The 26,309-nt window shown below is 47.7% G+C and overlaps 2 protein-coding genes across 16 annotated transcripts in view; one reads left to right on the top strand and one right to left on the bottom strand.

The window, feature by feature from the left end:
* GBF1 (golgi brefeldin A resistant guanine nucleotide exchange factor 1) overlaps positions 1–25,456 on the bottom strand; it is a 128,116-nt gene extending 102,660 nt beyond the window's left edge. For 14 of the 15 annotated variants that reach the window (XR_011231658.1, XM_069460522.1, XM_069460523.1 and 11 more), the window contains exons 1-3: positions 11,509–11,758; positions 3,929–4,034; positions 2,232–2,298 (exon numbers count right to left, since the gene is read on the bottom strand). Coding sequence is in view for 13 of the 15 variants with exons in the window: in XM_069460522.1 (XP_069316623.1) it covers positions 2,232–2,298; positions 3,929–4,024 (163 nt within the window). In the remaining 2 variants the exon portion in view is untranslated. Of the gene's footprint in view, positions 1–2,231; positions 2,299–3,928; positions 4,035–11,508; positions 11,759–25,182 lie in introns of those variants that run through there. The other variant, XM_069460528.1, reaches the window with a different exon arrangement.
* Positions 15,290–25,913, top strand: PITX3 (paired like homeodomain 3). The gene is made up of 4 exons (XM_069460538.1): positions 15,290–15,472; positions 24,060–24,189; positions 24,358–24,560; positions 24,998–25,913. Exons 2-4 carry the CDS (start codon positions 24,072–24,074, stop codon positions 25,583–25,585), a joined length of 909 nt encoding a protein of 302 aa, XP_069316639.1. The 5' UTR covers positions 15,290–15,472; positions 24,060–24,071; the 3' UTR covers positions 25,586–25,913.
* Positions 25,914–26,309: the final 396 nt, after the last annotated feature.

The raw sequence follows: 26,309 nt of genomic DNA, 5'->3' as shown, positions 1-26,309 counted from the left end.
TCAGATAGAGAAAACAGGCATGGGATCTGGACTGGATGGCAGAGGGGAAGTGTGGGTCTATCAGGATAGCAGCACTTCAGCTCCTTAAGGTTTGTAGAGGACTAAAAAGGCCTACAAGGCTACTCCAGGGTGATCTTGGCCATCTTAGGGTGTTAGGGTGTTCCCAACCGCTTATAATAACAATCCTTCCCTGTGTATAAAATGTTTACCAAGTATTCCCAAGTATATTAACTTGTTTGATCCTCTTAATATCTCTTAGAAAGATAGTACTCTGAACTCTAGCCCACTAAAAAGAATTGTAAATCTCCACCTGCTATGTTTTCTTTCTAATTGGGATATGTAGTCTTTACCTGTAAAAAAAAAAAAAAATCTATGCAAGTAGCCAACTTTCTAAATCAGTCAAGTCACAGTACAGGCCATAAAATAAGAACATGCCACCTAGTAGCAGCATTAGCCCTGCTAACTAGCTAACAATTGCCTTCTGCATACTTGAACCTTTTGGTTAACATTTCCAAAGCTTTTTGAATTGAGTGAAATTTCCTCCTTTAAAGAAATATGCAGGGCACCCTTAGATAACTTCAGTCCATGTTTAGGAAAGTAAAAAGGAATTTTTCTCCAGCTTTTCTCCCACATTTCTCATGAAAGGAAGAAAAAATTTTTTGTTTATTGTTTAATTCACAGAAACTGAAACACTACTCACTTATGGTCTGAGATATGTCACCAGATAAAAGCATTCCAAGGTTATGCATTGCAAGACTCATTTATAGTTAACAGAGGAACACAGCTCTGAGGCTTTCCCTTTTAATCTCCATCCACCCCTTTGAAAAACTCATAGAGGTTGAGACTTTCTTCCTTCCCTGCCATATATATACATACACACAATATAAGGTACTTCATGTACATATTCTCCTCTAATTGTATGTACAGAAGCAACATAGAAGAGGGGAAAGAGCACTAAACTGGGTGTCAGAGGCCTGAATTCTAGTTTTGACTCCACCTCTTAGGATTAGTGTGACCTCAGTTAAATCACTTTGAACATCTCTGGGCTTCAGCTTCTTTTATAAAAAGGGGACCACACCTGCCATGCCTCCCTCACAGGGATGTGTAAAAGTTCAATAAGGTAATAATAAATGTGAAAATGGCTTTGAAAATTCTAAACATGTGAATACTATATAAGGTTATTATGATTAGGAAAACAGGGGAAAAACAAAGGCACAAAAGATTTGGGGAACAAATGAAGACTGAAAGATCAAAAAGAATGAAAGCAGGCTGGGCGTGGTGGCTCACGCCTGTAATCCTAGAACTCTGGGAAGCCAAGGAAGGAGGATTACTGGAGGTCAGGAGTCCAAGACCAGCCTGAGCAAAAGCAAGACCCCATCTCAACAAAAAAAAGAAAAATTAGCCGGGCATGGTGGCACATCCCTGTAGTCCCAGCTACTCGGGAGGCTGAGGCAGGAGGATTGCTTGAGTCTAGGAGTTTGAGGTTGCTGTGAGCTATGATCATGCCACTGCACTCTAGCCTGGGGGGACAGAGCGAGACTATCTCAAAAAAAAAAAAAAAAAGAAAAGAAAAAGAAAGAAAGAATGAAAGCAATGCAATAAACTAGGGGTTGGCAAACTACACTCATGGGTCAAATATACCTTGAAGATTTTTTTTTAAAGAAAAGATATATTGTGGCCGGGCGCGGTGGCTCACGCCTGTAATCCTAGCACTCTGGGAGGCCGAGGCGGGTGGATCGCTCAAGGTCAGGAGTTCGAGACCAGCCTGAGCGAGACCCCGTCTCTACTAAAAATAGAAAGACATTATATGGACAACTAAAAATCTATATATAGAAAAAATTAGCCGGGCATAGTGGCGCATGCCTGTAGTCCCAGCTACTCGGGAGGCTGAGGCAGTAGGATCGCTTGAGCCCAGGAGTCTGAGGTTGCTGTGAGCTAAGCTGACGCCACGGCACTCACTCTAGCCTGGGCAGCAAAGTGAGACTCTGTCTCAACAAAAAAAAAAAAAAAAAAAAGAAAAGATATATTGCTTATTCACTTATGTATTATCTATGGCTGCTTTTGAGCTACAAAGGTAGAGTTGAGTAGTTGCACAGTTGCCATGTAGCCCACAAAGCCTAAAATATTTTCTATAAGGTCCTTTTACAGAAAAAGTTTGTCCATCCTGCAATAAGTCAAACACATATATTTTTTACCAGGATAAGTAATCCAACCTCTATGTGGAGACTTACCGGTTATATTGTTTAAAACCTCCTTTAGATGACCAAAACTATGCAGCAGAGGATCTCGTTCTTCATCCTATAGGACACGTAGATTAAAAACAAGTCATTATTGGACAAAAAGAGGAAAAAGAAAATAAAGGATAGATCAAGGGCTCTTTCTCTAAATCCAATCAGAAAATCTAGTATGTTTTCCTACTGAGGAACAGAAAGTTAGCCATGGTTCATATTTTCCTTTTCCCTAATCTCTTATTTCATAGAGATACTCTGGGCTTACCCAAAACAGTAAATCCTAAAGTGCTAATCTATATTATCACCATAGCACTCAATCTAACATCAATTACCAGGTCCTTTATATGTGTATTATTCTGCATTCTCTCCTTCTTCATATTCATTATGTGATCACATATTCATTTCAAAGACATTCCTGACTCCATTATCACTTCTACACTAATCCATTTTTTTTCCTTTGAGACAGGGTCTCACTCTGTCACCCTGGCTAGAGTGCAATGGCACAATGATAGCTCACTGTAGCCTCAAATTCCTGGACTCAGGTGATCCTCTTACCTCAGCCTCCCTAGTAGCTAGGACTATGGGTGCACATACCATGTTTGCCTAATTTTTCTTATTTTTTGTAGAGATGGAGGGTCTTACTATGTTGCCAAGGCTGGTCTTGAACTCCTGACCTCAAGTGATCCTCCTACCTCGGCCTCCTAAAGTGCTGGGATTATGGCTATGAGCCATCACGCCTAGCCAACCAATCTATTTTTTCTTGTTGTTGTTATTGTTTTTGAGACAGGGTCTCACTCTGTCACCCTTGCTAGAGTGCAGTGGCATCATCATAGCTCACTGCAACCTCTAAACTCCTGGGCTCAAGCAATCCTCCAGCCTCAGCCTCCGGAGTAGCTGGTATGACAGGCACACGCCATCATGACCTGCTAATTTTTCTATTTTTGCAGAGGCTGGTCTCACTCTTGCTCAGGCTGATATCGAACTCCTGAGCTCAAGCAATCCTCTGAACTTGGCCTCCCAGAGTGCTAGGATTACAGGCATGAGCCACCATGCTCAGCATTAATCCATTTTTATAAATGAACACAAGAAATTGCCAAACTAATTTAGCAAGTGTGTTTATATAAATTCACCAAGTTAGAAGTTTCTAAACTTGTTTTTAAAATTGTGCCAAAAATTGTTTTATATAACACTACAAAAAATATCCTTGAACATATACAACAAAGAAAGCCAACTTTAAAACAGGTGAGTTTCTTACTCATGTGATTGACAAGATATTGCCTGTTCTATATATGGAAGTTTGCTGAACCCTCAAGAAGGAGTATCATTACCAAGTCATATTCTATTTATCAATAACTAAACTAATTTAAATGAATTTCATAGCTAATTATAGCACTAGAAAATTAGAAGATAAGGAATCTTTCTGACATTTTTAGGTATACTAAAGAAGTCCCAAGTACAGTACTAGCTTAAGTTGTTTACGAAAATATCTAGAAGAAGAATGGTGTCATCTTTTGGATCCCAGAGAAAAAAAGACAGCTTGTATATTTGATGCTAGTTGAAATAAAACAGAAGGGTCCTTGATACCAAGAATAACTCTGAATTCCTACTATTCTCATTATTACTGGGAACTGTTTTAATCATGCACCAGATCCCCTACAACAACTCAGTGACCAGGCTATCTGCCCACTGCAACTTACCAATGGTGTATGGGTGCTCCATCGGGCATTTCGTTTGATGGCCCCAACCACAATGTTAATCTCCCCTTGAATGATGTAAATATTCTTATCCACCATCCTGGCAAACCTACCAAAATAGTTAAAATAAAAGTCTGGTTAATATTTGGTTATCCAGAGAATACCTGTGCTTAAAAATCAGTACCTAGAAGGTTAGAATTGTGACTTAACTTTTCACTACCAAGATTTTCCACCTGTAATACTAAGATGGGATGAAGTCCATCTTATGTTATAAATCCGACTACCTTTCCCCTTTAACAGCACAAGATAAGGAAACAAAAAAAAAAAATTAATAAATCCAACTACCTGGCTCTCCTAGAGGTCTCTAGAAGTTCAGGGTAGTTTAAGACATGACTCAAAAAGCATCAATCCAGAAAATTTCTGACAGGCCCCTCAACAATCTCCAGTAAGCATGCCACATTCCTCAAAGTCAATTGTTCCCAAAGTTCTATGTTGTCTTTAAGTATGCAGATACATCTATGATGTTAGTTTGTTAAAAACAATATTTGAGACCTGGCATGGTGGCTCATGCCTATAATCCCAGCACTTTGGGAAGCTGAGGCAGAAGGACCTTCCCTTTGTTCTTTTTTTTTATCTACTCAATAAATACTAATAATAAGGAAGGTTCAAGTTAAAGAAAAGAATGAAGGTTGTTAGAGTAGCCTTGGTTTAGAACCACAGTTACAATGTCAACTTAAAGACTACATCCATTCAGCCAAGTCAGCTAAATTGGACAGTGGCAGTGACAAGACCTTTGAAAAGTTCTGAAAACTCATGTTCACTTATTTAGAGCAGGAAATCTCTAATATGATAATGTAATTACAGAATAAAAGGTCTGGGCAGATGTACCCAAACTCACAGCCATAATTATCTCTGGAGAAGGTGCTGTGAAATCAGGGTACAATATAGAGTTATTGTTCAGCATATATTCAGTGTATGTGTATACTGAATACCCAACAAGGTAAAAAAAATACTTGGGGGGCTTAGAAGGGGATGCTATAAAGAATAAGAATATAAATAAGAATATTTAATTTCTCTCAAAGAACCAGGAGAATAAGAGAAAACATACTCAATTGAAAACAACATAGCAACAAGCTAAAAAACAAAACATCAATTACACTACAGTACAAATTGCAAGCAAAAGTGCCAGTGGGACTAATTGAGATCTAATAGGATCTACATACTCCTTGGAAAACTTCCTGGAGGAGATAAATTTTGAACTGGGATTCCCAAATGAAAGTAATCAACCTAACAGTTGGTCAAAATCCATTAGTCACCAGAAGGTAACCACTTTCTAAGATAGCAAAGATCTAAGCAAAAAAATCATTCACTTAAGTTTTTTTTCTTAGTAAAAAAGAAATAGCTAGAAAATGAAGAGGAATTATTTTCAAGGATAATGCAGAACTGCCTAATCTCCTTCCAGGCCTCTAAGTATATGTGTCTTCACCCAGGGAATCTCCCAACAGAATCTGCCTTCAGCTTCAAATGGGAATCTCTGATGAATCACTCGCTTCATGGAAGCCAATGGCTGAGAATCCCTTGTCACAAGGTCACAAAACCCTTCAGAGACCTCATATAAGTATGGTAGAAAAGAACTTAGGTTTATCTTGGGTCAGAAATATAAGGAACAACCAAATACATACCAACTAACAGCCCTAGTCAGGTAAACCACTGGCCCAGAGACTCTGAGCAACATGTATCCTTTGAAAGCACTGTTGGTTTAAAGCTGAGTCTATAGCATTCCCCTAGTGCTCTGCGGCATCCCAGTTATTCACACCAACAGGATCCAAAGAGAAGGAGTCACTATATCAACTGGCAACTCCCTCTAGATCCAAACAAAAGCAGGAGAATAAATTGGAGCCGTACTTCATGGAATACCAAAAATTATATTTCAGATTAATTAGATTTAAATGTGAAAAGCAAAACTTGACAACTTTGTGAAAATAATGTATGAAAATATTTTAATAAACTCAGCATAGAGGAGAAGTGCCTAAATAGGGAATAAAAAGCAAAAACCCTGAAAAAAATTGGTGAATTCAACCATGTTAAAATTAAAGACATTTGTTCAAAAGACAGCATAAAAAAGAGGGAAAAGATAAGTCACGAATTGGAAAGAAATATCTGTAACACATAAAACTAACAAAAGAGCAATATTCAGAAAATACAATAACTGCTACAAAACTATAAGAACATGTAGAACATATGACGCCTCCCCAAAATTAGCAAGAGACATGAACAGGATAGGTACATCACAGAATAAGAAACACAAACAGCAAATATATACATATGAAAAGATTATTAGCTTCATTAATAATCAGGAAAATTATAAAATAAGATTATATTCGGATACCATTTTACACTCCCAAAATAGCAAAAAATTTTAAATCTGACAGCACTAAGAGTTGGTAAAAATGCAGACCAAGTGGTTGGTGCCTACCTAAATTGATATGAGTTTGGATAACGATTTGGCATTATCTTACCAAGTGGAAGAAGTTCATAACTTACATCTCAGCAATCCCTTTTGTAGGACTATACCCTAGAGTAACTCACAAAAAATTTAGAACAGTGGCAAGGGGTAGGGTGGGACAAATTAATAGGAAAGGCCATACATGCAGCCTCAGTTGTGGTGATGTTTTGTTTTTTAAGCTGGGTAGGGGACACTGGTGCCCCATATATGCTATATATATTCTTTGTATAAAACAGAACATGAAAAGTTCCTTCTTTTCATGGTCTCTTCTGCCTCTTTGCCTTTGCACATACTATTCCCTTTCTGTTTTGAATGTTTTTCCCCACTCTTGTCCACCTGGGAAACCCTTACTCATTCCATCAAAAAGTCAGTAAGGGAGTCAGAATACCACAGTGGTTACAAACACAAGTTTCAGAGTCAACACAGACCTGAGCTCCAGTCCTGTTACTACCTGTATAATCTTAGCCAAGTTTCTTAGCCTCTCTGAGCCTCAGTTTACAGTTTTCTATTGTAAAATGAAGATAATGTTTCCTCATCAATTTGTTATGAGACCTAAGTAATAAGCCTCTAAAGCACCTACACAGTACCTGGGATAGTAACACCTAATAAATGTTAGCTTTTATTATGATAATGCCTGCTCTGTGAGGTCTCCCCTAGCTAACCTACTCTCCCAGACAGCATTAGTATCCCTTTTGTTACCCCATAGCCCTTTGTACGTAGCTCTATTCAAATACACCTTATACCAATTTATAATTATTTATTTAGTCTACGTCTACCATGAGTCTATGAGCATCTCAGGGGAAGAGGCCATGATTTATTTGTCTTCTTATCCCCAATGCCTGACACATAGTAAGAAAAATGACCAATAAATACTGAATGAATGAATAAATGAATTAACTAACATCAAGACTGACTATTCAATAATGAAACAGCTCACATCCACCTCTTATGAAAAGAATGACTTCACAGAAGACAATGATTCTGAGCCAAGCTGGCAAACCTTCCTTCTGTATTCCATATTTGTTTCTCTACCAGAAGTTACAAACCTTCCATACAGGCCACCTTACAGACAAAAAGAACCCACATTTACCCAGCAGCCAGATCATAATCCTTCCTTTTTCATATCTATCAATATTTTCCTGACATCTCCTCAACTGTTATTTGCATATTCACATTTCTTCTGTGAAATATATAATTCTTTATGTAATTGTCAATTCTTTATATGTGTCTTATTTTCTTTGGTTCTAAATAGCTGTTATTAGTACACTAGTGGGTTTTTTTTTCTTAATTATAATACTTTCAAGCATTGTCCTTATCCAATTAGCAACTAGATTCTCCAAAGGCAAAGACTTTTTTTGTCTTTTTCATAATGCCTTGGTGTCTAGTACAGAGCTGTGCAAACCAAGAAAACTCTGATGGGCTTTCTGAGAGAGTAGATGGTACCAGGGAGCTAAAGGACCCTCAACAGGCCCTTCCAAAGGTTTATGTTCATTCAATCCCTTGAAGAGCCCAGAGGAGCACTAAAGATGCAGAGCTTTTAACGTTTCCAGAGCTGGCCAAGAAACACACCATGGTTCTGTGCTTTATTGAGAGTGACCAAGAATTACTGAACTAGTAAACAACTTACTGGACTCAAGACATTTACTCAAAGGGTGGAGGTAAAAGAAAGTCAAACCAAGAAAAAAAAGCTGGTTCCCTAACAGGGCATGACTGGAAAATCCTCCCAAACCTGATAATCAGGTGACCAGTGTACCTCAGCTCTGGCATGCCATCTTCTCCCTCTGTGGAGATTCTAAGTGTATCTCAAGAACTGTATGCAAGGTAAGCCACTGATATGTCCAAAGGTGTTCAAAGATATCCATTCTGCCAGCTTAGAGATGAAAAATGAAACAAAGCTTCTCTCTCTCACTTATCTTTTAACCACTCAGTACCCAAGGTATAAGGATGACAGTGGCAGAGTAGGACAAAGAAAAAAAGTCTGTGTGATTATACATAGAGAACTACAGAGATTAAGTTTCATAAGGCCCCTGCCCATCTTGTGTATCAGGGGTCATCAACCAACCAGTGGCCACTGGGCAGAATCCAGGCCACAGACATATTTTATTTGGCCTGAAAAAGGTTTTAAAAAAATTTTAACTAGTTGCCAACAATTAAAAAGCACAATGATCTGCATTTCCAGCTTCTCCTGAAAAATAGGAAGACTGATCATTCTGTGCCCACTCTCTCAAACAGTAACAATCTGCTAAAAAAGTAGCAGCTGCCTCCTTTAAATAAGGGCATAGGTTCTCCAGTACACCACAGTGCCCACTACATCCTAATACCTTCCCACCTAACCCACTTCACTCATTCACATTACCTGGCTGACACATAGTAAGAAAAATGACCAATAGTCATAGCATTTGAGCTTATAACCCCTGGTTTATAAGATGGTAAATCATTACTTTGCCATCATATTTTCATGATCATTTACACTACTATTGCATCTGTGATGACTTCCATTACTATTGGAACAAACCATTACTTCCATGATCACTTCCAACTACTGGGGCTCCAAATCATCATACTGGTCTATTATATTTTCATTTTATTAAACAACTGCAGTTGAACATACTGAAATATAGAAAAAGAAGAACAATAAAAGCTGAACAGTAGCCTATTACATTTATGTAGCTCTTCCAGCTTGAGAATAAAACGAACCTCCCCTTCTCCCTTCAACTCAACTCCATTACCCAACAGCAGAATCATTCTAATCAGTCATACAGAACCACAGGGATAAAATGTGATTAATCAATTAGAAGTGGCATACAAAGGCTAGGATGATTCTTCCAGTGAGTACTCTATAAATAAAGTGAGTCTTCTCAAAAGCAGGAAGAGCTGTGTCTTCCTCCTCTCTAGCTGCCCACAGTAGCCAGTCTAAGTACCCTATCAATGAAGTTATTATTTAAAAGTGGCAGTAATGCTGACTTTTGGAACTTAGGGAAGTGAAACGGTAGTGGAACTTTGAGAACTGTGAGCTGAAACTGGGTGCCTAGTTACTGAGAAGGTGTGTCTACAACCTGAGTTCCCACTGTGCCAGTGAGCATCACTGTCAAGATTGGAACGTACTGCCTGTCTATAGCTACCATTAAAAAGAAGCTCAAATCCAAGTCTGGAAGGAAGGACATTTTCTGATTTGTGGGTGGGGAGTGGGAATTATTCCTATATAGAAATTATTCCTATCTAGAAAATGATTTTTTAAGTGAAGATAGGGAAAATTTTTCATGTCTCTATAATCACACTCAGGCTCAACTGAAAAGTTGCTGAATTGGTCACACTATCTACCCAGAGACTAGATTGCCTATCATGTGAAGCATATCAGCAACAGGGAAATGGCCCAGGTGAACAAGGAAGGCACAGCAAACCTGAGTACCTCCTGGGCTGACTATGTCATTTCATTTGTCACTTTCCACTACTTTTTTTTTAATTCTGCAACTTAGATCAGCAAGTTAAAATGCAAATAGTTTCCTGTACATACTATTTCCATCCCACTAATTTTAAATTAATACATGTAAACCATAAATGCTATGCTATCCCTCCTTCTCCCAACACACACACACATACACACACACAATTTCAAGAAGGCAAAGGGCATTAGGTAGTAGTAACTGAGTTCAGTCACTCTCAGATCCTAGATAGTTTTCCCTTCTAACACTATGAGGTTTTGATCCTCCTTGTTACTACCTCACCATACAAAAGTGCAAAGTGTTCCTGACTGCCAGGGCCAGAACTAGGCCACAAGTCCTGATCACATACTGAAACTAATCCCAGGTACAGATAACATTTATTCAGTGCCCACTACATGCCGAAAGGCATTAGGCTGATCCTGCTTTTAACCCTACTATATGCTCTAGCTAGGCCACTGCACTTACATGCTATTACTTGTAAGAAGTGCATAAACTGAACAATCCCAAAGCAGACCCATTTGTATCCTCCATAGGGCCTAAAGGAGTACCTTGTATACCTAAATTAAAGGAATGCAAGTTTCTACATTGTGCATTAAAAAACACTACCTACACTATTCCTCATGTCTAAAAGCACTCTTTTACCCTTGGTGGACTTTTACAGTTTCACAACACAGCAGTTTATCAAAGGTCATCACAGTGCCATAAACTACTCTTTGGGGTTATGTTCCATCATTCACTCTGCTACCCTGACCCTACCACAACTGGCTGGTTATCTCCCATGACTCTTTTTACCCACTAAAAATAAGAGGCCAACATTACCAAACTTTGCCAGTATTTAAATCCCTCTCTGCTCTCAGTCAAATATGTTATAATAGAGTGGCTTCCTTGTGATTAAACCTCATCTCTATACGCCAAGTGAAAGGAAGACCTGGCGGGTAAATGCTAACAAAAACATACACTAGAAGAGAATACTTGTAAAAGATTTGTATAAAGTAAGAAACTGGCCCAAAACATAAGTCTAGTGTTTATATACAGACCCAGACTGGCAGTTAAGCTGCCCTATAAGAGGAAAGCCATAGCCCAGTGCCCCATGCTGCCGACCTCAACCCTTCCACACGTCTTCTGACTACCTGAGTCTAGGCTGCACTAGTTCATCATTTAGTGTTAATGATGCAGTTCCGTTGTATTAATGAGATTGTTACACGCAAGTGGACGCTGTACAGAATCTGGAGAGACTGATATCTAAAGTCTGAAAACCAACCCATAAAATAGACAAAATGTTCCTCAGGTTTGCTTGCAGCTTTTGAGAACCAGGCTCTTTAGGATGCAGAAAGCGCCAGAATAGAGGAGTTGAAGACTAGGTTAAGCCAGGGAAAACAGGAAGAAGGATTCGGGCTCAGCAAGGGATCAGAAGTCAGAGCTGAATTCTCCCCTGCTACAATAGGGGCCTGACCTTTGCCCCCTGCACACCTCCCAGGTCCCTCCCACAACAATCCTTCCCTTGTCTTATTCCGGTCCGCTGCGTCTTTAAGCCACTCTGCCTCGCCCAACTTAAAGGCCCTTCCCCCTAATTCCCTATTGCGATGTCAGGCGGCCTTCACGACACTGGAACTCTAGGAAGAGACTTCGCTGACCTGTCAGCAGATCCAAAATGGCGGGGCCTAGTCCCAGGACTGGCAGCCGCTGCTCATGTCCAGCCCGGGCCTCGGAGGTGTCTCCGAGCAGCTCTCCCGACGCTGGTGGCAGATGGGAGAAGAGAAGGAGCCCGTTTCCTGGGAGTTGAGGGCGAAGTCCGGGTGAGACCGCACAGTCTGCCGTGATGAGTCGGCCGGGACGGGCGGTGGAGCCGGCTACCTTCCCTGTCAGCTCACTGACGTGGTAACTAGCCTCACTCTAGCCCGCTGCCTGGTAACTGCGCGAGCCCTGCCTCACGTAGCCAATCAAAGTTTTGCACCATTAAAAGTGGCATTCCAGCTATCCAATCGAAGAAAGGAAATTGGCTTCAGGAGGCGGGTAGGGCCTGAAGAGGCGAAATTACAAGGTAAAGAAAGGGTAGGCAGGGGACGACCAACGGATACGAGGAGCCTCTGAGTGACAGTTGTAAAAGCCAATAAAAATGAGAAATTGTCCTGGGCGGTTGGGGAGGTGGAGTTAGGTAGAGTTCGGTTGCAGTGCGCGGTTTGGCAGTGGCTGCCGGGCATCATGGGGAGGAAGGCTACAATTTGCTGGAAAGGGGGCGGGGTCCGTTTTGAGAACTTGAGCGGGCGCCCCTACTTCCCCCACCACTACCCCCGCCACAGGCTATCAGTCACCGGGTCCAATACCATGCCCCTCAAGGGATCACTCCCTTTCGTGGCAGCTTTGGGCTCCCTCCACCCCAAATCAGTCCAGCGATCTATTCCATATCCTCCATCCCCCAGCCCTCCCGTCTCTCTGCCCGGTTTTGGCCTCTCATAGGTGTGTCTGTACCATCCAAACTCAGTTTCCGCGTCTTCTGCCCCATTCCCGTCATCCAGAAATAGAGAAAATGGGAGGTAGCAGAAGCCTTGGATATCTAATTCAAGTCTCCTCATTTTACAGGATAGGAAACTGAGTCCCAGAATGGAAAGCTGACCCCATGTTCACATAGCTAGTAAGTGGCAGAGCAGAGAGACAAACCCAAATATCCCCACCCCAAGTCCAGCTCTTTTTCGCTACCTCTTATGCCTATCTCATGCCATAGTCTATCAGGCTGTGACTCCCGGCTCTGCCCCTCACACCAAGCCTTGGGCGCACCTTACCTACCAGGGAAAATGCTAATCACACAGGTTAGTCCACTTCATTAGTGACAGGAAACTGAAATCTTTCCTGTTTGCCCTAGAAGTGCTAAGAGGCCTGAGAGTTGGATGCCCACCAGTTTTCACTCTCCCGCCCTCAGCTACCTCTTCCCCTTGCAAAAATGACAGACGTCGCTAAAATATTTAGAATTACCTGGAAGTGAGAGTGTGTGGGAAGATGACAGGAGGATCGGTTTTTATTCTTGCAGATTGAATGGTGGAATTCCCAGCCTGTCTGCTGAAATAGAGCCCCCGCGTTCCTACAGACCTGGAGAGGCTGCTGGGAGGCAGTGAAAAGAGATACCAACTCTCTCCACACTTCCTCCCATTCATGGATGACCCAAGTCCAGGGAAGGAAGCTCCATACCTAACTCCATAGGAATGTGGTCTCAAAACCAGGCATCCAAAGACAATCCATGTGCTGTGATCCTCATTTAAAAAACTCATCAGACCGGAAGAACCCCTCAACAGCTCCCTGCACCTGTGTACACTGGGCTCTTGGGCTCTGGGTCCAGCTGAGGATCTAGTCTCTTTCACCCAAGGAGAGTCAGGGGAAGAGAATATACTCTCATAGCATCTCTTTCCACAGTAGCTCTGAGCCTTTTCCTCTTCATTTAAAGACTAGAGTTGGTCTTCTGGGTCTGGAGAGCCAATTGGAAAGTTCTCTAAGTGGGTCAAAACTCCCTGCTCCCTCATCTCCACTTCCACATACCTCTGGAAATTCATCATCCTAAAAGCATGTTATGGTGTATTAGTAATGGGGAGGAAAGAGATAACAATTCCCTAGTCCTTCCTAACCACTGTGGTTGTACCAGGTAGAACATTTTCCTCTTAGATTTCAGTGTGACATATTTATTGAAATTCTACATTATGCCTGGGAATAGAAAGGTAAAGAAGAGGCAGTCCTTGCCCTCCTAAATCCTAGTCTGATAGGCAATAATACATAAGCTTATCCAGGGGTGGGGAACTGGCAGCCTCAAGACCACATGTGGCCCTCCAGATTCCCAAGTGTGGCCCCCTCAACTGAATCCAAATTTTACAGAATAAATCCTTTTAAAAAAGGGGTTTGTTCTGTTAAGTTTGGATTCAGTCAAAAGGCCGCAAAGGATTCAGAAGGCCCCAAGTGATAAGCCTTATCCCTTCAATACGTTGGGTGGTATAACAGAGGGTATGCACTAAGAGGGTCATGGAAGCAAGAGGCTAGACATCTGGCTAACCTGGGAGTTCAGATAAGGCTTCCCAGAGAAAAAGAGTCCTAAGTGGAGCTGAGGAGGATGAGTAAGAGTTGGCAAGATAAAGATTGGTTATTTTCACAGGAAAGGCCAGAGGTGTGCAGGGAACTACTAGGAGATTGAAGATAAAGACAAGATTAGGTCTTGAATGTCTTGTATGACAGGCTAGGGAGCTTGAATTTTATCCTGAGGGCAATCAGAAGTCGTGGAAGAGTTTTATGCAGAGCCATGACTATTCAGATTTGCCTTAGAAGCATATTGTGAGACTGGGATTAGGTCTCTCAAGAGCACCCAAGCAACTCAGCCTCACTGCACATGTGCCTTGGACATCTGTCCTGTCCTTTGCAGATTCCTAACCAGCAAGCCCCAAGACCTTATCTTGCCCACATGATTTTAACCTGGTACCCCCAGTGGGAAACCAGCCCTGTTGAAAGAGGGAGAGCACAGCCCAAGTAAGCCACAAGTGCGGACTAAGAAGTGAACAGTGCACGCCTCTGAAGAATGCCCAGCTCAAGCCCTGAGACCCAGCAGGAACCTCCTTTTAATTTTTTTTTTTGGGGGGGGGATGATAAAATTAAGTTACTTGTCCAAGGTCACTCGGTGATGGTGCAGTTAGTGGAGTCGTTGGAATATCACGTCGGTTTGTCTCATTCCAAACCCTGCTTTCTCTACGAAGTCGGAGGAAATGGGGGGCGAGGGGGGAGGAATAGCCGAGAAGAGGAAAAAAGAAAGATGTGAGGGAAAAGAGTAGAGAGAAAATGAAATTAGTCCTTTAAAGTGGCAGAGGCGGGAGGAAAGGGGCAAACAGAAGGAGTGAAGCGGCACAGGGAGAAAGAAGAGGAAAGAAAGGCGAGACGTGGGAGGATTGGAACAGAGACAAAAGGGCAGAGAGACGGACAGCGACAAGTGGAGAAAATCGGCGAAACTTGAGCGGCGGCGAAGTCTGAGCGCCGAGACCCGGCGGCCCCGTGCGCCTTCCCACCTGGCGCGGATCCACTTCGCTGGGGGTAGCAGCCCAGCCCCACTTCGCCGCAGGCCGACCCTCGTCTCCCCAGGGCTACATAGACAACTCTGCTCTCGCCCGCCTGGCTCTGCTGAGGCGTCCTAGCCTGAGCTGGGTCTCGGCCACGTGGGGAGGGGCGTGGCCCAGTTGCCGAGGAAAGCTTCCGATTGGTCAGGGGGCGGGGTTCTTGGCGGCCTGCCGGGTGGACCCCTCCCCCGAAGGCGGAGCCTGAAGATCCACAGCTGGAAAGGGCGGAGCCCGGGAGGCGCAGCTGGAAAGGGGCGGGGCCTAAGGCGGGCGGCTCGCCGTGGCGGGCTGGGGGCGCCCTGGGCTGCCATAAAGTGAATGGGCGCCGGCTGGGGGTGGCAGTAGCGGTGAGGCTCACTCTCTCTCTCCGCGAGTCTGGGAGCGTCCGAACCGAGCGACCGCCTGGGAGCAGGGGGGCGGCCCCCACTCCGGCCGGGTGCCCGGCCCCTGGCCCCTGCCTGCCCTCTAGATCGCCACCGCCGCCGCCGCTGCTGGGAGTCTGCCTGCCGCGGGACGCACTGTGAGTGCTTGACCAAGCTAAGGACAGGGGCTGAGGGGCCATGGCCGGACCGTGGGATCCCTAAAACCCGGGGCAGCTGAACTCCGGCGCCTGGGGAACGGGTCGAGACTGGGAGGGCGGACTGGAGACCTGGGACCAGGACTTGGGAAAAGGGTAATTCAGGGTTATGAAGCCGGGGGATAGGGAAGGGGGAGACTCAGGGGCTCCGGAGCGAAGCCAGAGACGTAAAGCCAGGACAGGGGCTCTGGGAGTCGGACAGTAGGGAGTCTGGAAACCATTACCAGAAAGCACCCTGGAATCCGGGGCCACGAGGCAGGCGGCCAGGGAGCGAAAGGTGTTGCAGAGACCCTGGCCAGCCGGGAGCCGGTGGTGGTCGCCCATGATGCGGGGGGCGGGGGGGGGGCAGTTGGCGGCGCCCCACGTCCCTCAGACCAGGCTCAGACAGACTCCAGGGGCTGGGAGCAGGGGTGCGCCTGGTCGCACACGTTTCTCTTCCCAGCTGCTCCACAGTTGGAATGGGAGCGGTGTTGTGAGAATCGGCCGCGACGGGGTCAGATGGCCGCTGTGCTGGCGGTAGGGCCGAGGCTGGACAGCCCAAGTGACCAGGCGGCGAGTCTGGCAGATCTGGCTTGGGGTGTCAGGGCCCGAATGGGACCCGACTTGGGGCCGCTTCAGAATCGGACGGAATGTCCGCGGCGCGTGGGGCTCAGAGCGGACAGAATGTCCGGGGTGACGAAGTGGGTCTCTCCAGAGCAGGCGCTGTGTCCGGCAGTGGCGGACAGAATGTCCCTGGCCGGGCAGCATGTCCATCCACCCGGCAGCGCTTGCCTTGCTGCCGGTACGATGTGGTCGGCTGCGGTGGGTCACCTCAAATCCTAGCTCACACTTTTTCAACTTGTTTTTGCTCCTTCTGGCTGTGGGGCTAGAAGCAGGGAGTGAGAGTAAAGGCTACAGCCTGGCCTTCTTGAGGTGGGGTGGTGCTGGAACATATGACCCCTCCAATTCAGAATAGATCAGAGCATCACCCTGGACTTCCAGAATCCAAATTGGAGGAGAGAAGGCCAATGATGGGACTGCTAGTAGGAATCAAAACTAGGAAAGGAAGGAATAAGCCACAAAGGGCAATGGGGAGGGCAGGGAGTAGCCCAGCACAAGCCCCTGACAGCCTCAGTTCCCTCACAAACTCACAATCAACCCCTAATTCCTATACAGTTGACCAGACACCCCCAGACTCCTTGCCAGGGTGTTAACAGATGAAGGGCTCCTTCCCTGCAGGAGAGCAGAAACCCAGGCCAGAAGAGAAAACTGCAGCCCCTCAGCAAAGCAAACTCTGTGGTCCTGTTTCCCTTTTGCTTCCTCAGCCCCACCAATCCCAACACCATCCTAGTGGCTGAGAGGAGGTGGGAAGGTGACACATGGAATCTAGACTCTGGGGTCTAACATGAGGCTATGTGGCCCTCTAAGTCTGGTTGGGAAGGTTGTCTCAGCCCTACCCAACTAACTGCCCCATATGCTTTCCCTGTTGCTGGGATAGGACCCTGACTCCTCTGGGCCCATACAATCACCATCCACTCTGATCCCAACTCTTTAACCAGAGCCCAATTAAGCTGAGGAGGACAGAGCAGGGAGAACTCTCTGAGTCTATATAAGTGAGCAAGACAACCCAGCCAGGGACAGAGTTTTCATGAGGACAAGTGGAAGGCATTTTGTTTAGCAATGAGTAATCTAAACAAATGGGTCTCAACCTTTCTCACTCTTCACCTATGAGTGACATACAATACATATTCCCCACACTCCCACTTCCATCCCTCAGTTCTAAAGTTTGCTTATCACTGGCTAGGATTCTCAACCTTTTTTTTGTTCCTTGCCCTCTTTTGACAAATATAAAGTCACACCCCAATTATCCCATCAATTCTGATAACGCTTTTCAGGGGCTTTGAACATCACTAAAAGTATGGGTGAAAGAAATGAAGTGCTCTGAGTCAGGAAAGGTATAGGGAAGGCATTACAGATGGTTCCCTGAAGACCTTAGCCCAAAGGTCTGCTTTTGCTAAAAAGGCCAAAAAGAGATGGCATCATAATGAAGAAGATTGGGAACAAAAGGCAGAATCTTCTCCCACCTTTGCATGCAGCTGAGTGTTTCCTTGGTCACTGGCTCTTAGGCAGAATGTCATGGGCCCAGAGAAGGGTCAGAGAATGGTCGGCAGAATGGGGAGCGAGTGGTTGCTGGAGAGGGCAAATTTCAAAGTTTAGGCCTCTGGAAGGTGAGACAGGATGATAATCTACAACATAATGAAAGGCCTAGATAAGGGGAAGACATTCTTTCTCCCCAAATCCTGAAACCAGAGATGAGGCGGCCTCTTAGAACTGGAGTGATGCAAGCTCAGGATGAATAGGAAAATGTTCTTTGGCGCACGGTGGGCAGCAAACATCCAGAGCTCATTTCCAGGGAGGTGGTAGAGGCAGGAAGTTGACATGAAATCCTTCAGGGCCGGGGAGGATCAGCGCATGTCAGAGTCACACAAATCGCTGCAGGGGAGGGGGGGGGCAGCGGCAACCGGAGGCATCGAAAGAGCAGAACCAGGTTCAAATCTCTTCAATCTGTGTAACCTGGGACAATATCTTGCCATGCAGGGCAGTTTTGAGAGTTAAATGAAATCATGTATATGAAAGCCCTTTTGCAAATGGAGGAATAGAAATAAGAAGCATTGCTATTTTTGTGCCAAACTGCAGGTCCCCTGCAACCACAGAATGTTTGTTTGAAAGAGTGGAGTCTTGAGCCTTAGAGCAGTCTGATCACATCCCTGATCCAGCCACAGGAAGCTTCTTAATGACAGATGGGACACCCTATCCCAGGCTTCAGATGCCAGCCATTACCCCTGCCCCTCTGTGAGAAGAACTCTGGGGAGGCCCCCAAATGCTTAGCCACTCTACCAGACCAAATATCCTGATCTGGTCTCTGCCTGCCTCCTGCTCTAGGATATGAATATGTGCCCAGGACTCAGGCTCAGGAAGGGACAGCAGGGGTAGCAGGCTGGAGCTGAGTTGGGTGAGAGAAGGATGGGGGTGGTGGAAAATTTTCTTCCCCATTCACTCTAAATGATGCCTCCTAGGGTGTGGGGGAGGGAGATGGCAGCTAACGTGAAGGATCCCTTAGGTCCTGAGCTTTGCGGTGTCTACAGTGTCCATAGCCACTGGCAGGGATCTATGAAAACAGCGATGGGGAGGAGAAGGAAAAGAAGATAATCAGTGGGGTGAGAGATTTATGGAAAGACAGAGAGAAATGGCTCCTTTTCCACTGTCCTATCCTGGCCTTCTTTACACCTCTCAGTTTATAGTTTCTCCTTTCCTATCTCTCCCCTGCCCAATCCATTCTGCTCACCATTGCCAAATAAAGGTTTCAAAGATGTTGCTTTTTGTCACTCCCACTACAAGCCTCCAGTGACTCCCACTGCTTGGAGCAATGCTTCTCAATAGGGGGTGGGGTGGAAGGAGGGCAGTACAGGAGTAGGGTGGCATGACCCACAGGCGAAACAGGGCCCATCTTCCTGATGTGGTGATGTCACTTGAAGATGGAGTGTACTTTATTTTTATATTAAAATAAGCATAACTTAAGTATGGAATAGAATGCAAAATTTCCTTGAATTTTTAGCATAAAGCTGGAAACCTTAAAGAAATCTTATACCAGTGGCAGCCGTTTCGGGTCATGCCTCTAGTTTTCTAGGGTAGATGTTGTCTTTTACTGGTCTTAGGGGTTTTTGGATGGAAAAGCTGGCCACACTCTAGCCTAGACTGTGTCAAATCTAAACCACCATCCCTTGTCCCTCATCAGAGGCCCCCTCAGTCTAACCCGTTTTTCTCTGCTAATCTCCCATCGCCTATGGTGAGACTCTGACCAACCTAGGCTTCTCATCCCCCTCCAAACCCGCCAGCTCATTCCTCATTCTGCTGTGTTATTTAGAAGGCCCTCCCCCTTCTCTGCCTGCTCAACTCCCGGTTCAGCCATGTGCCTACATCCTCTGAGCCCCCAACACTTGGTACCACCTTACATGGGCTTTCATCTGTCTAATTTCTCACAGTCTGAGAGTCAGACTTGTGCGGTCCATCATTCCTTCCTATGCTCTACTTGCTTCCCCAGACTGCAGGCTCCTAGAAGTTAGGTTCCATGTCTTCGCATTCTTGGGGATCCCTCTTAGCATCTCACACTTACTGAAGGAACGAAGCAAGTGAGGTGGGGAAGCACATGGGATCGTTTCTTTGATCCCTGATTCACCGCTTGATAACTTGAGTGCATCAGACCATTGCTGCCTCTACGTGAGTCTTGGGGTTTCATTTTGGGGCGACAAGCAAATGTGTCTTTATTTGCTCCCATTTGCACACTGCAGTTCAGCCCAGAGTACGGGTGCTCAGCTTCCCTAATGAACATGAGGCCACGTCCACTGAAGGGCCTCACCTCAGGCTCAGGTATACAGGGTGGTTCCGTATTTAGAGCCTTGGTTTTCACCTGTTCCTAACCTTGCTGCCTGCTGAGCTGAGTCATAGCATCACAACTCCAGACCCTCCTATCTTCCTCTCTGTTCACCCTGCAAGAGAAAGGTTTCTCCCAGTTAAGTTCTAGGTCGTGCCTCCTGCCTCAGGCATTACTATTGTAACCTATTGTGGGTCTCTCACTGTGGCCCTCGTCTAGCCCTCTGGCTTCAGGACTTAAGTGGGTCCACATGACAATTGACTTCTCACCTTAAGGTTGTGTCCCTTGGAAACCATGGCCTCCTCACTGTGGCCTGTAATCTGCTCTCCTCCTTCATGGACCCTGGATATTGTGCTCTTGCTGCAATCCATGGCAGGCTTCCTGTAATTCCAGCCTATACATCAGAATCAGAGCACACCCTCTATCTTCCCAGGCCTAGGATTGCCACCCTGGGAGCAGCGGGGCCCGGGCCAAGCATCCCCGGCAGGGCTTTTCAGAAAGGCTAGGGCTGGAGCAGCCAGCCCATTCCAGAGCTGGACTCACCACCACTGTTATCTCTTGACTCTCTTTGGCCCTGCCTGGTATTTCCTACCAGCATCAACCAACCCTGCAGCTTCCGGACCTATTGCTTATCCCTCCCTAGCCACTGAGTGAGGCAAAGTCCCTGGCCTCGGTCCCAACTCCCCAATTTTTGACCTCCAGCAGTTTGGGGAAGTTCAATCCTCAGCCAGCCTGTCTCCAATTCAGACAACAGCGTGGCGCCCCCAGCCTTTGCCTGCCCAGCCCACCTGGACGTGAGGCCTGTGCCCCAACTCTTCCATCTCTATCGCCTGCAAGGCTTTGCTGTTCTTTGCCTCTCGCTTCAGTTTCACAGTCAGGGCCCTTCTCGGCCGTGGCTCCTCTCTCTGCTTACTAACCCCTTCAAGAGCCTGAAGCCTTTATTCTTTCCTTTTCCAGTCTCTGGTCCCCAGAGTGGCTCCCAGCTTGGGCTACTCTGCCCATTTTGCTGTTACCTTATCCATTAGGCCCTCCATGTTCAGGACATTGTTCACAACACATGAGGCGCCTCTCCCTGAAATGCAACGTACTCACCTCATCCAGCAGAGTAATTTTTCACTGAGAGATCGAGTCTGGGTAGATGAGCCACTCAAGCAAGGGCAGAGGCAAGGAGGAGATCTTGGTCACCACCCTGTCCTCAGTGCCCAACTCAAAGCCCAGCTCAGAGAAGGTGCTAAATAAACATTTGTTCAATGAATGAGAAAAACATACTCAGACAGAGTTTTATTCCTACCCATTTTTACATGTTAAATTTTATCTAAACCTTGTAACAACACTGCAGGGAAGAGATTATGATCTCCCTTTTGGAGATAAAGAAATATGCTCAGAGAGGTAAATTAACTTGCCAAGGACATACAGCTAGTACGTTGTGGAGCCAGGACATGAACCTAGACCTTTTGATTCTAGACCTAATTTCTTTGGGCCATACAGATGACTTTCCTAAGAGGGGCCTGGGTACTTTCTGTCCCCTTCCCCACCCCATCCTCTAGCTCTCACGTTTTCATGCCTTCTCCCCCTCAGCCAAGCAGGCTCCCCCCAGCAGCCAGAGTGCAGAACACTCCCCTGGCCCCCTTGACCTCCTCCCCCACGTAGAGTCCTTAGCTCTTGGGACTGAGAGCTGAGGTTCAGAGGGGCCAGGGAGTTGGGGGAAGGGTTATGGCTAGCTCCAAAACAGCCCAGGCAGCTGTCCCTGTCACAGAGCGAGGAGCCTGTGTGACAGTGTGTGTCTGTCTGCCTGAATGTGGGAGCGCATGTGTGGGAGAGTGTGTGTTTGTGTGCCTCTAGCTCCAAGTCCAAGTGCTTATTATGTCTGAGTGGAGGCCTGTGTGTGTCTGCACATGTGTCTGTCTGTCTCTGGGAACACACAGCCTGAACTCAGCTTTTTTGGCCTCATCTTTTACTCTGGCCCTCATTCCTTCTCATCCTACCTCCCTCTGCTGAAATAGAGGGTAAAAGCAAGACACAGGTATGGAATGCCAGGGGCATAAGAATTTGGAAAACTGGAAGTCTAGAGCCAAAGCAGACTGGTGGGACTGCTTTTCTCACAGGTAAACCTAGCTGTCCTTTTTTCCCCTAGCTCTGTGTTGCTCTCGTGGCTTCTGGAAAAGTCAGGGGCATGGTTTGCGTTTCAAGAGCACCTTGAAGTAAAGGGAGACTTCAGAGCACCCCTTTTCCCAGCTCCCAGTTCTAAGCCTTCCTCCCTCATGTTCCCAGCTATTTGGGAAGAGCTGTTAGTCAGGGCTGCCATAGGTCCCTCCCAAGGACATCACCCCCCTCCCCATTGGGGCATCACTGGGCCAAAGTTTTCCAGCCCCAGTCCTCTGGCTCCTGATCTCAGACCTGGAAGGGGAGGTAGGCTTGAGCACACCTCCACTCCTGGCCTGACTTCTCTCCTTCCTTCCCAGGTTCCCTCTAGCCCTGTCTCTCCAAACTCAGTAAAAGGTCCAAGGTCTAGAACTCTCTGCCTGAGGGAAGAGCAGGGACTGTTTCTCAACCTCCTGCCTTGACCTCTGTCCCACCCCCAACCTGGTTTGAGGGGTGGAAGGTTGGGGTGGGGGCACAGCTGTGACCTCTGAGCTGGCTGCAAGGGGCATTACCATGTGCAAATACAGGGCCTGCCCATCTGCACCTCCCTGAGAAAGGTTCCTAATAAATTCAGAACAGCCAAGTGACACACATCTCAATCTAGGCTAATCCACCACATTAATGCCACCTCGCATAGCCTGCATTAAGCCCCTGTTAATGGAGGGGGATGTTGGGGGTAGAGAGCCCTCCCACCCAGCTTTCTATCCCATCCCTCTGTCCCTAGCCTCTTTCAGTTCTCCTCCAACCAAGAAGCACCCGTCTTGAGCCCCAGTACTGCCCTTTCCCTTCCTCCCACCAGAGGGGTCCTGGGAGAGCCAGTAAGAAAGGGGACCCTGCAGGGGAAACTTGGAGAGGGACCCAGGCAGGCTCCTGGGCAATGTCAGGCTAGGTTTGGGATAGGGAGTACGAGTAGGAAGGTGGTTTTAAGAAGTCCATGCCTACCACCTGGAGTGGGCTTGGCAGAGGCCATGCTCAATAGTGGAGCAATGACTGGTGGGAAGCGGTATGTGACTGTATGTGTCTGCGCAGGCAGGCCCCAAGCACCCATGGGTTTCAAACTTGTGTTTGATCTTGGAACTCTTCCTTCAAATAAAATCTCCTCAGAAATCATAAACACAACAGACCAAAGCAGAGCTGCCCTAGTTGATGCACACCGGAGGAAGCCAGGCTTGAGTTCCAGCTGAGTGAGTCCCTGAGGGGATTTCTGGGGAGGGCCCCAAAGAGCACAATTTGAAAAAGCAAATGAAGAAAAAAGCCTTAGTTTAGGAGACTCGCAGACCTGGTTCAGATCCCAGTTCTGCTACCTACAAGCTTTGTGGCCCCAATCAAGTTATTTCAAGTGTCAGTTTCCCCATCTGAACAAGGGCAGTAATATGTAATCTTGATGTATTCTTGTGAGGGGAGAGATAATGAGGTGAACCTTCGCAGTAAGTACCCATAAATGACAGCAGGGGTTATTCTCAGAACTGGTTCAAAATAAAATCTGTCCCAAGGAGAGTAAATAACAGACGTTTGGGCTGTGCTGTAGGTACCATTGGCTAAGGGGCATTATGAGTATATGGGGATATTGTGTGTTCACATGAGAAAAGGAATTGAAGTTTTTGAGGATGTAGCTTAGCCTAGGTGGTGTGCAATAGTGTGTATTTTGACTAATTCAATAAATATCACTCCAAGCACTGCAAAAATCTAAAAAAGAAAAAATACATCAAACACCAAATTGCACCAGGCACAGTTCTAAGTGTCTAGCAGTTAAAACAAAGTCTAGTGCATGTATCTGTGCATAAAACCTCCGAGGATACATCTCTTTCCCCTTAGGCTGCTATTTCTCCATTCTCTCCCAGGGTACCCCACGCAGGGTGGTTTTATGTCTGGGGCTGAGAAAGGGGGCAGGGAACTCGTGGGCAAACACTCTTAGGAAGCAGATAATCTGGAGATTTTACCCCCATGAACCTGGTCTGTGTCTTCTCTTCCCTCCAGATCCCTCCCTCCATGGAGTTCGGCCTGCTCAGCGAGGCGGAGGCCCGGAGCCCTGCCCTGTCGCTGTCAGACGCGGGCACTCCACACCCCCCGCTCCCGGAACACGGCTGCAAGGGCCAAGAGCACAGCGGTGAGTGCGCCCCCTTCTGGGGGTGGAGGAGATAACAGCTCGATCCCTAACGGGTGGGACCGTGGAGCGGAATCCCAGGTAGCAGCCAGAGAGCTGTTCCGAGGTCCCTGAGCCTGGGAGCTAGCGCAGGCCTGGGCGCCCTGTGACCTGCCCTACCCTGGCCCCCAGACTCGGAGAAAGCCTCGACTTCGCTGCCTGGCGGCTCCCCCGAAGACGGCTCGCTGAAGAAGAAGCAGCGGCGGCAGCGCACGCACTTCACCAGCCAGCAACTGCAGGAGCTGGAGGCGACTTTCCAGAGGAACCGCTACCCCGACATGAGCACGCGCGAGGAGATCGCCGTGTGGACCAACCTCACCGAGGCCCGCGTGCGGGTATGCTCTCCTGACCCCAGCCCTCTCCCTCGCGGGCCCCTCGGCGAGCAGCTTGGGAACAGGCAGCCTGCGGTTCTGCTCGTCTGCTTCCATCCTCCCGCCCAACACCCGACGCCCCTGCGCCCGCGGCCCCACGTCCAGTCTCTGCTCTTGCAGCTCCCTACCTCCTGCACCGCGCGTTTCTCCTGGACACCGTCTCTTGTTCCCCGCTTCACCTCTCCTTCACTCCTTCCTACTGTACCCCCGCCCCCGCCCCTGATGCTGCTCAGCCCTGTCGCCTACTGCTTCTGTTCTTCCGCCCCTGACTCTGCGCCCTCCTCCCCTCCCACTCTGTGTCCGCCACCCCGTCTTGTTTATCCTCCGCACGGCCTGGCCCTTGCTCGAACGCCAGTCTGCGGCGCGGCCCCGGCCCTGACTTCCCTTCTCCGCGCCCGCAGGTGTGGTTCAAGAACCGGCGCGCCAAGTGGCGGAAGCGCGAGCGCAGCCAGCAGGCCGAGCTGTGCAAGGGCGGCTTCGCGGCGCCGCTCGGGGGCCTGGTGCCGCCCTACGAGGAGGTGTACCCCGGCTACTCGTATGGCAACTGGCCACCCAAGGCGCTCGCCCCACCGCTCGCTGCCAAGACCTTCCCGTTCGCCTTCAACTCAGTCAATGTGGGGCCTCTGGCTTCGCAGCCCGTCTTCTCGCCACCCAGCTCCATCGCCGCCTCCATGGTGCCCTCGGCCGCGGCTGCCCCGGGCACCGTGCCAGGGCCCGGGGCCCTGCAGGGCCTGGGAGGGGGCCCTCCCGGGCTGGCTCCGGCCGCCGTGTCCTCCGGGGCAGTGTCCTGCCCTTATGCCTCGGCCGCTGCAGCCGCAGCTGCAGCCGCCTCCTCCCCCTACGTATATCGGGACCCGTGTAACTCGAGCCTGGCCAGCCTGCGGCTCAAAGCCAAACAGCACGCCTCTTTCAGCTACCCCGCCGTGCCCGGGCCGCCCCCGGCCGCGAACCTCAGTCCGTGCCAGTACGCCGTGGAACGGCCAGTATGAGCGGCCCGGCCCGAGGAACATCCCCGAGGGCAGGGGCGATGATTCACAGCCTCCCCGGACTGGGGTCGTCTTGACTGGCTTGCCCCCGCCCCAGGGTCTGAGAGGGGTGTTTGGGCAGCTGGGGGGCGGCCGGCTCAGGAGAGGGCCTTCCCCCTCCCAGCCCTTGAGGGGTGGACTGGGCCCTACACACAGACCGCGCCCCTGGGACTAAGGCCAGGAACAGGGACCAGATCCCCGGGGGCCAACTCACCCTTGGCCCATCCCGCCTTCTCCCGACTCCCCCTCCCCGGTTTTCAAAGATAAACGAAATAAACGTGCGCGGACTGTCAAAGGCCTGATGATTCAGAGTTGCGGTTGAGCCCTCTTCCCTTCATCCTTCCCCACAGTCTGAAGGAGAGCTGAATGTACAGGAACGAGGTGAGGGTCCAGGCTTAGAGAGCTTCAGTCCCACTCACCCCCCCTACTCCAGGATGGGGAGGCTTGGGGATTCCTGGAGCAAAGAGGTGCGTGCGTGGGGCTTGGGGGATCAGCTACTAGGCTGGCGTCGGCCAAAGCCGGTGCTGCGGCGCCACCTCGTGGTCTCAGGGAGAATAACTGTAGGACGGGTTTCCAACGCTTACTTGCAGGTATCAATTCCGCAATTTAGGAAGCCTCTATGACTTTAGTTAAGTTACTCCACCTTTCTGCACCTGTTTCTCACTGTTCCTGTTGAGGGGCTTGGGCC

The sequence above is a fragment of the Eulemur rufifrons genome, chromosome 28 (genome assembly GCF_041146395.1).
Source record: "Eulemur rufifrons isolate Redbay chromosome 28, OSU_ERuf_1, whole genome shotgun sequence".
Classification (NCBI taxonomy): domain Eukaryota; kingdom Metazoa; phylum Chordata; class Mammalia; order Primates; family Lemuridae; genus Eulemur; species Eulemur rufifrons.
Note: the sequence above shows the minus strand (reverse complement) of the source record. Positions and strands in the feature narration are given on the sequence as shown.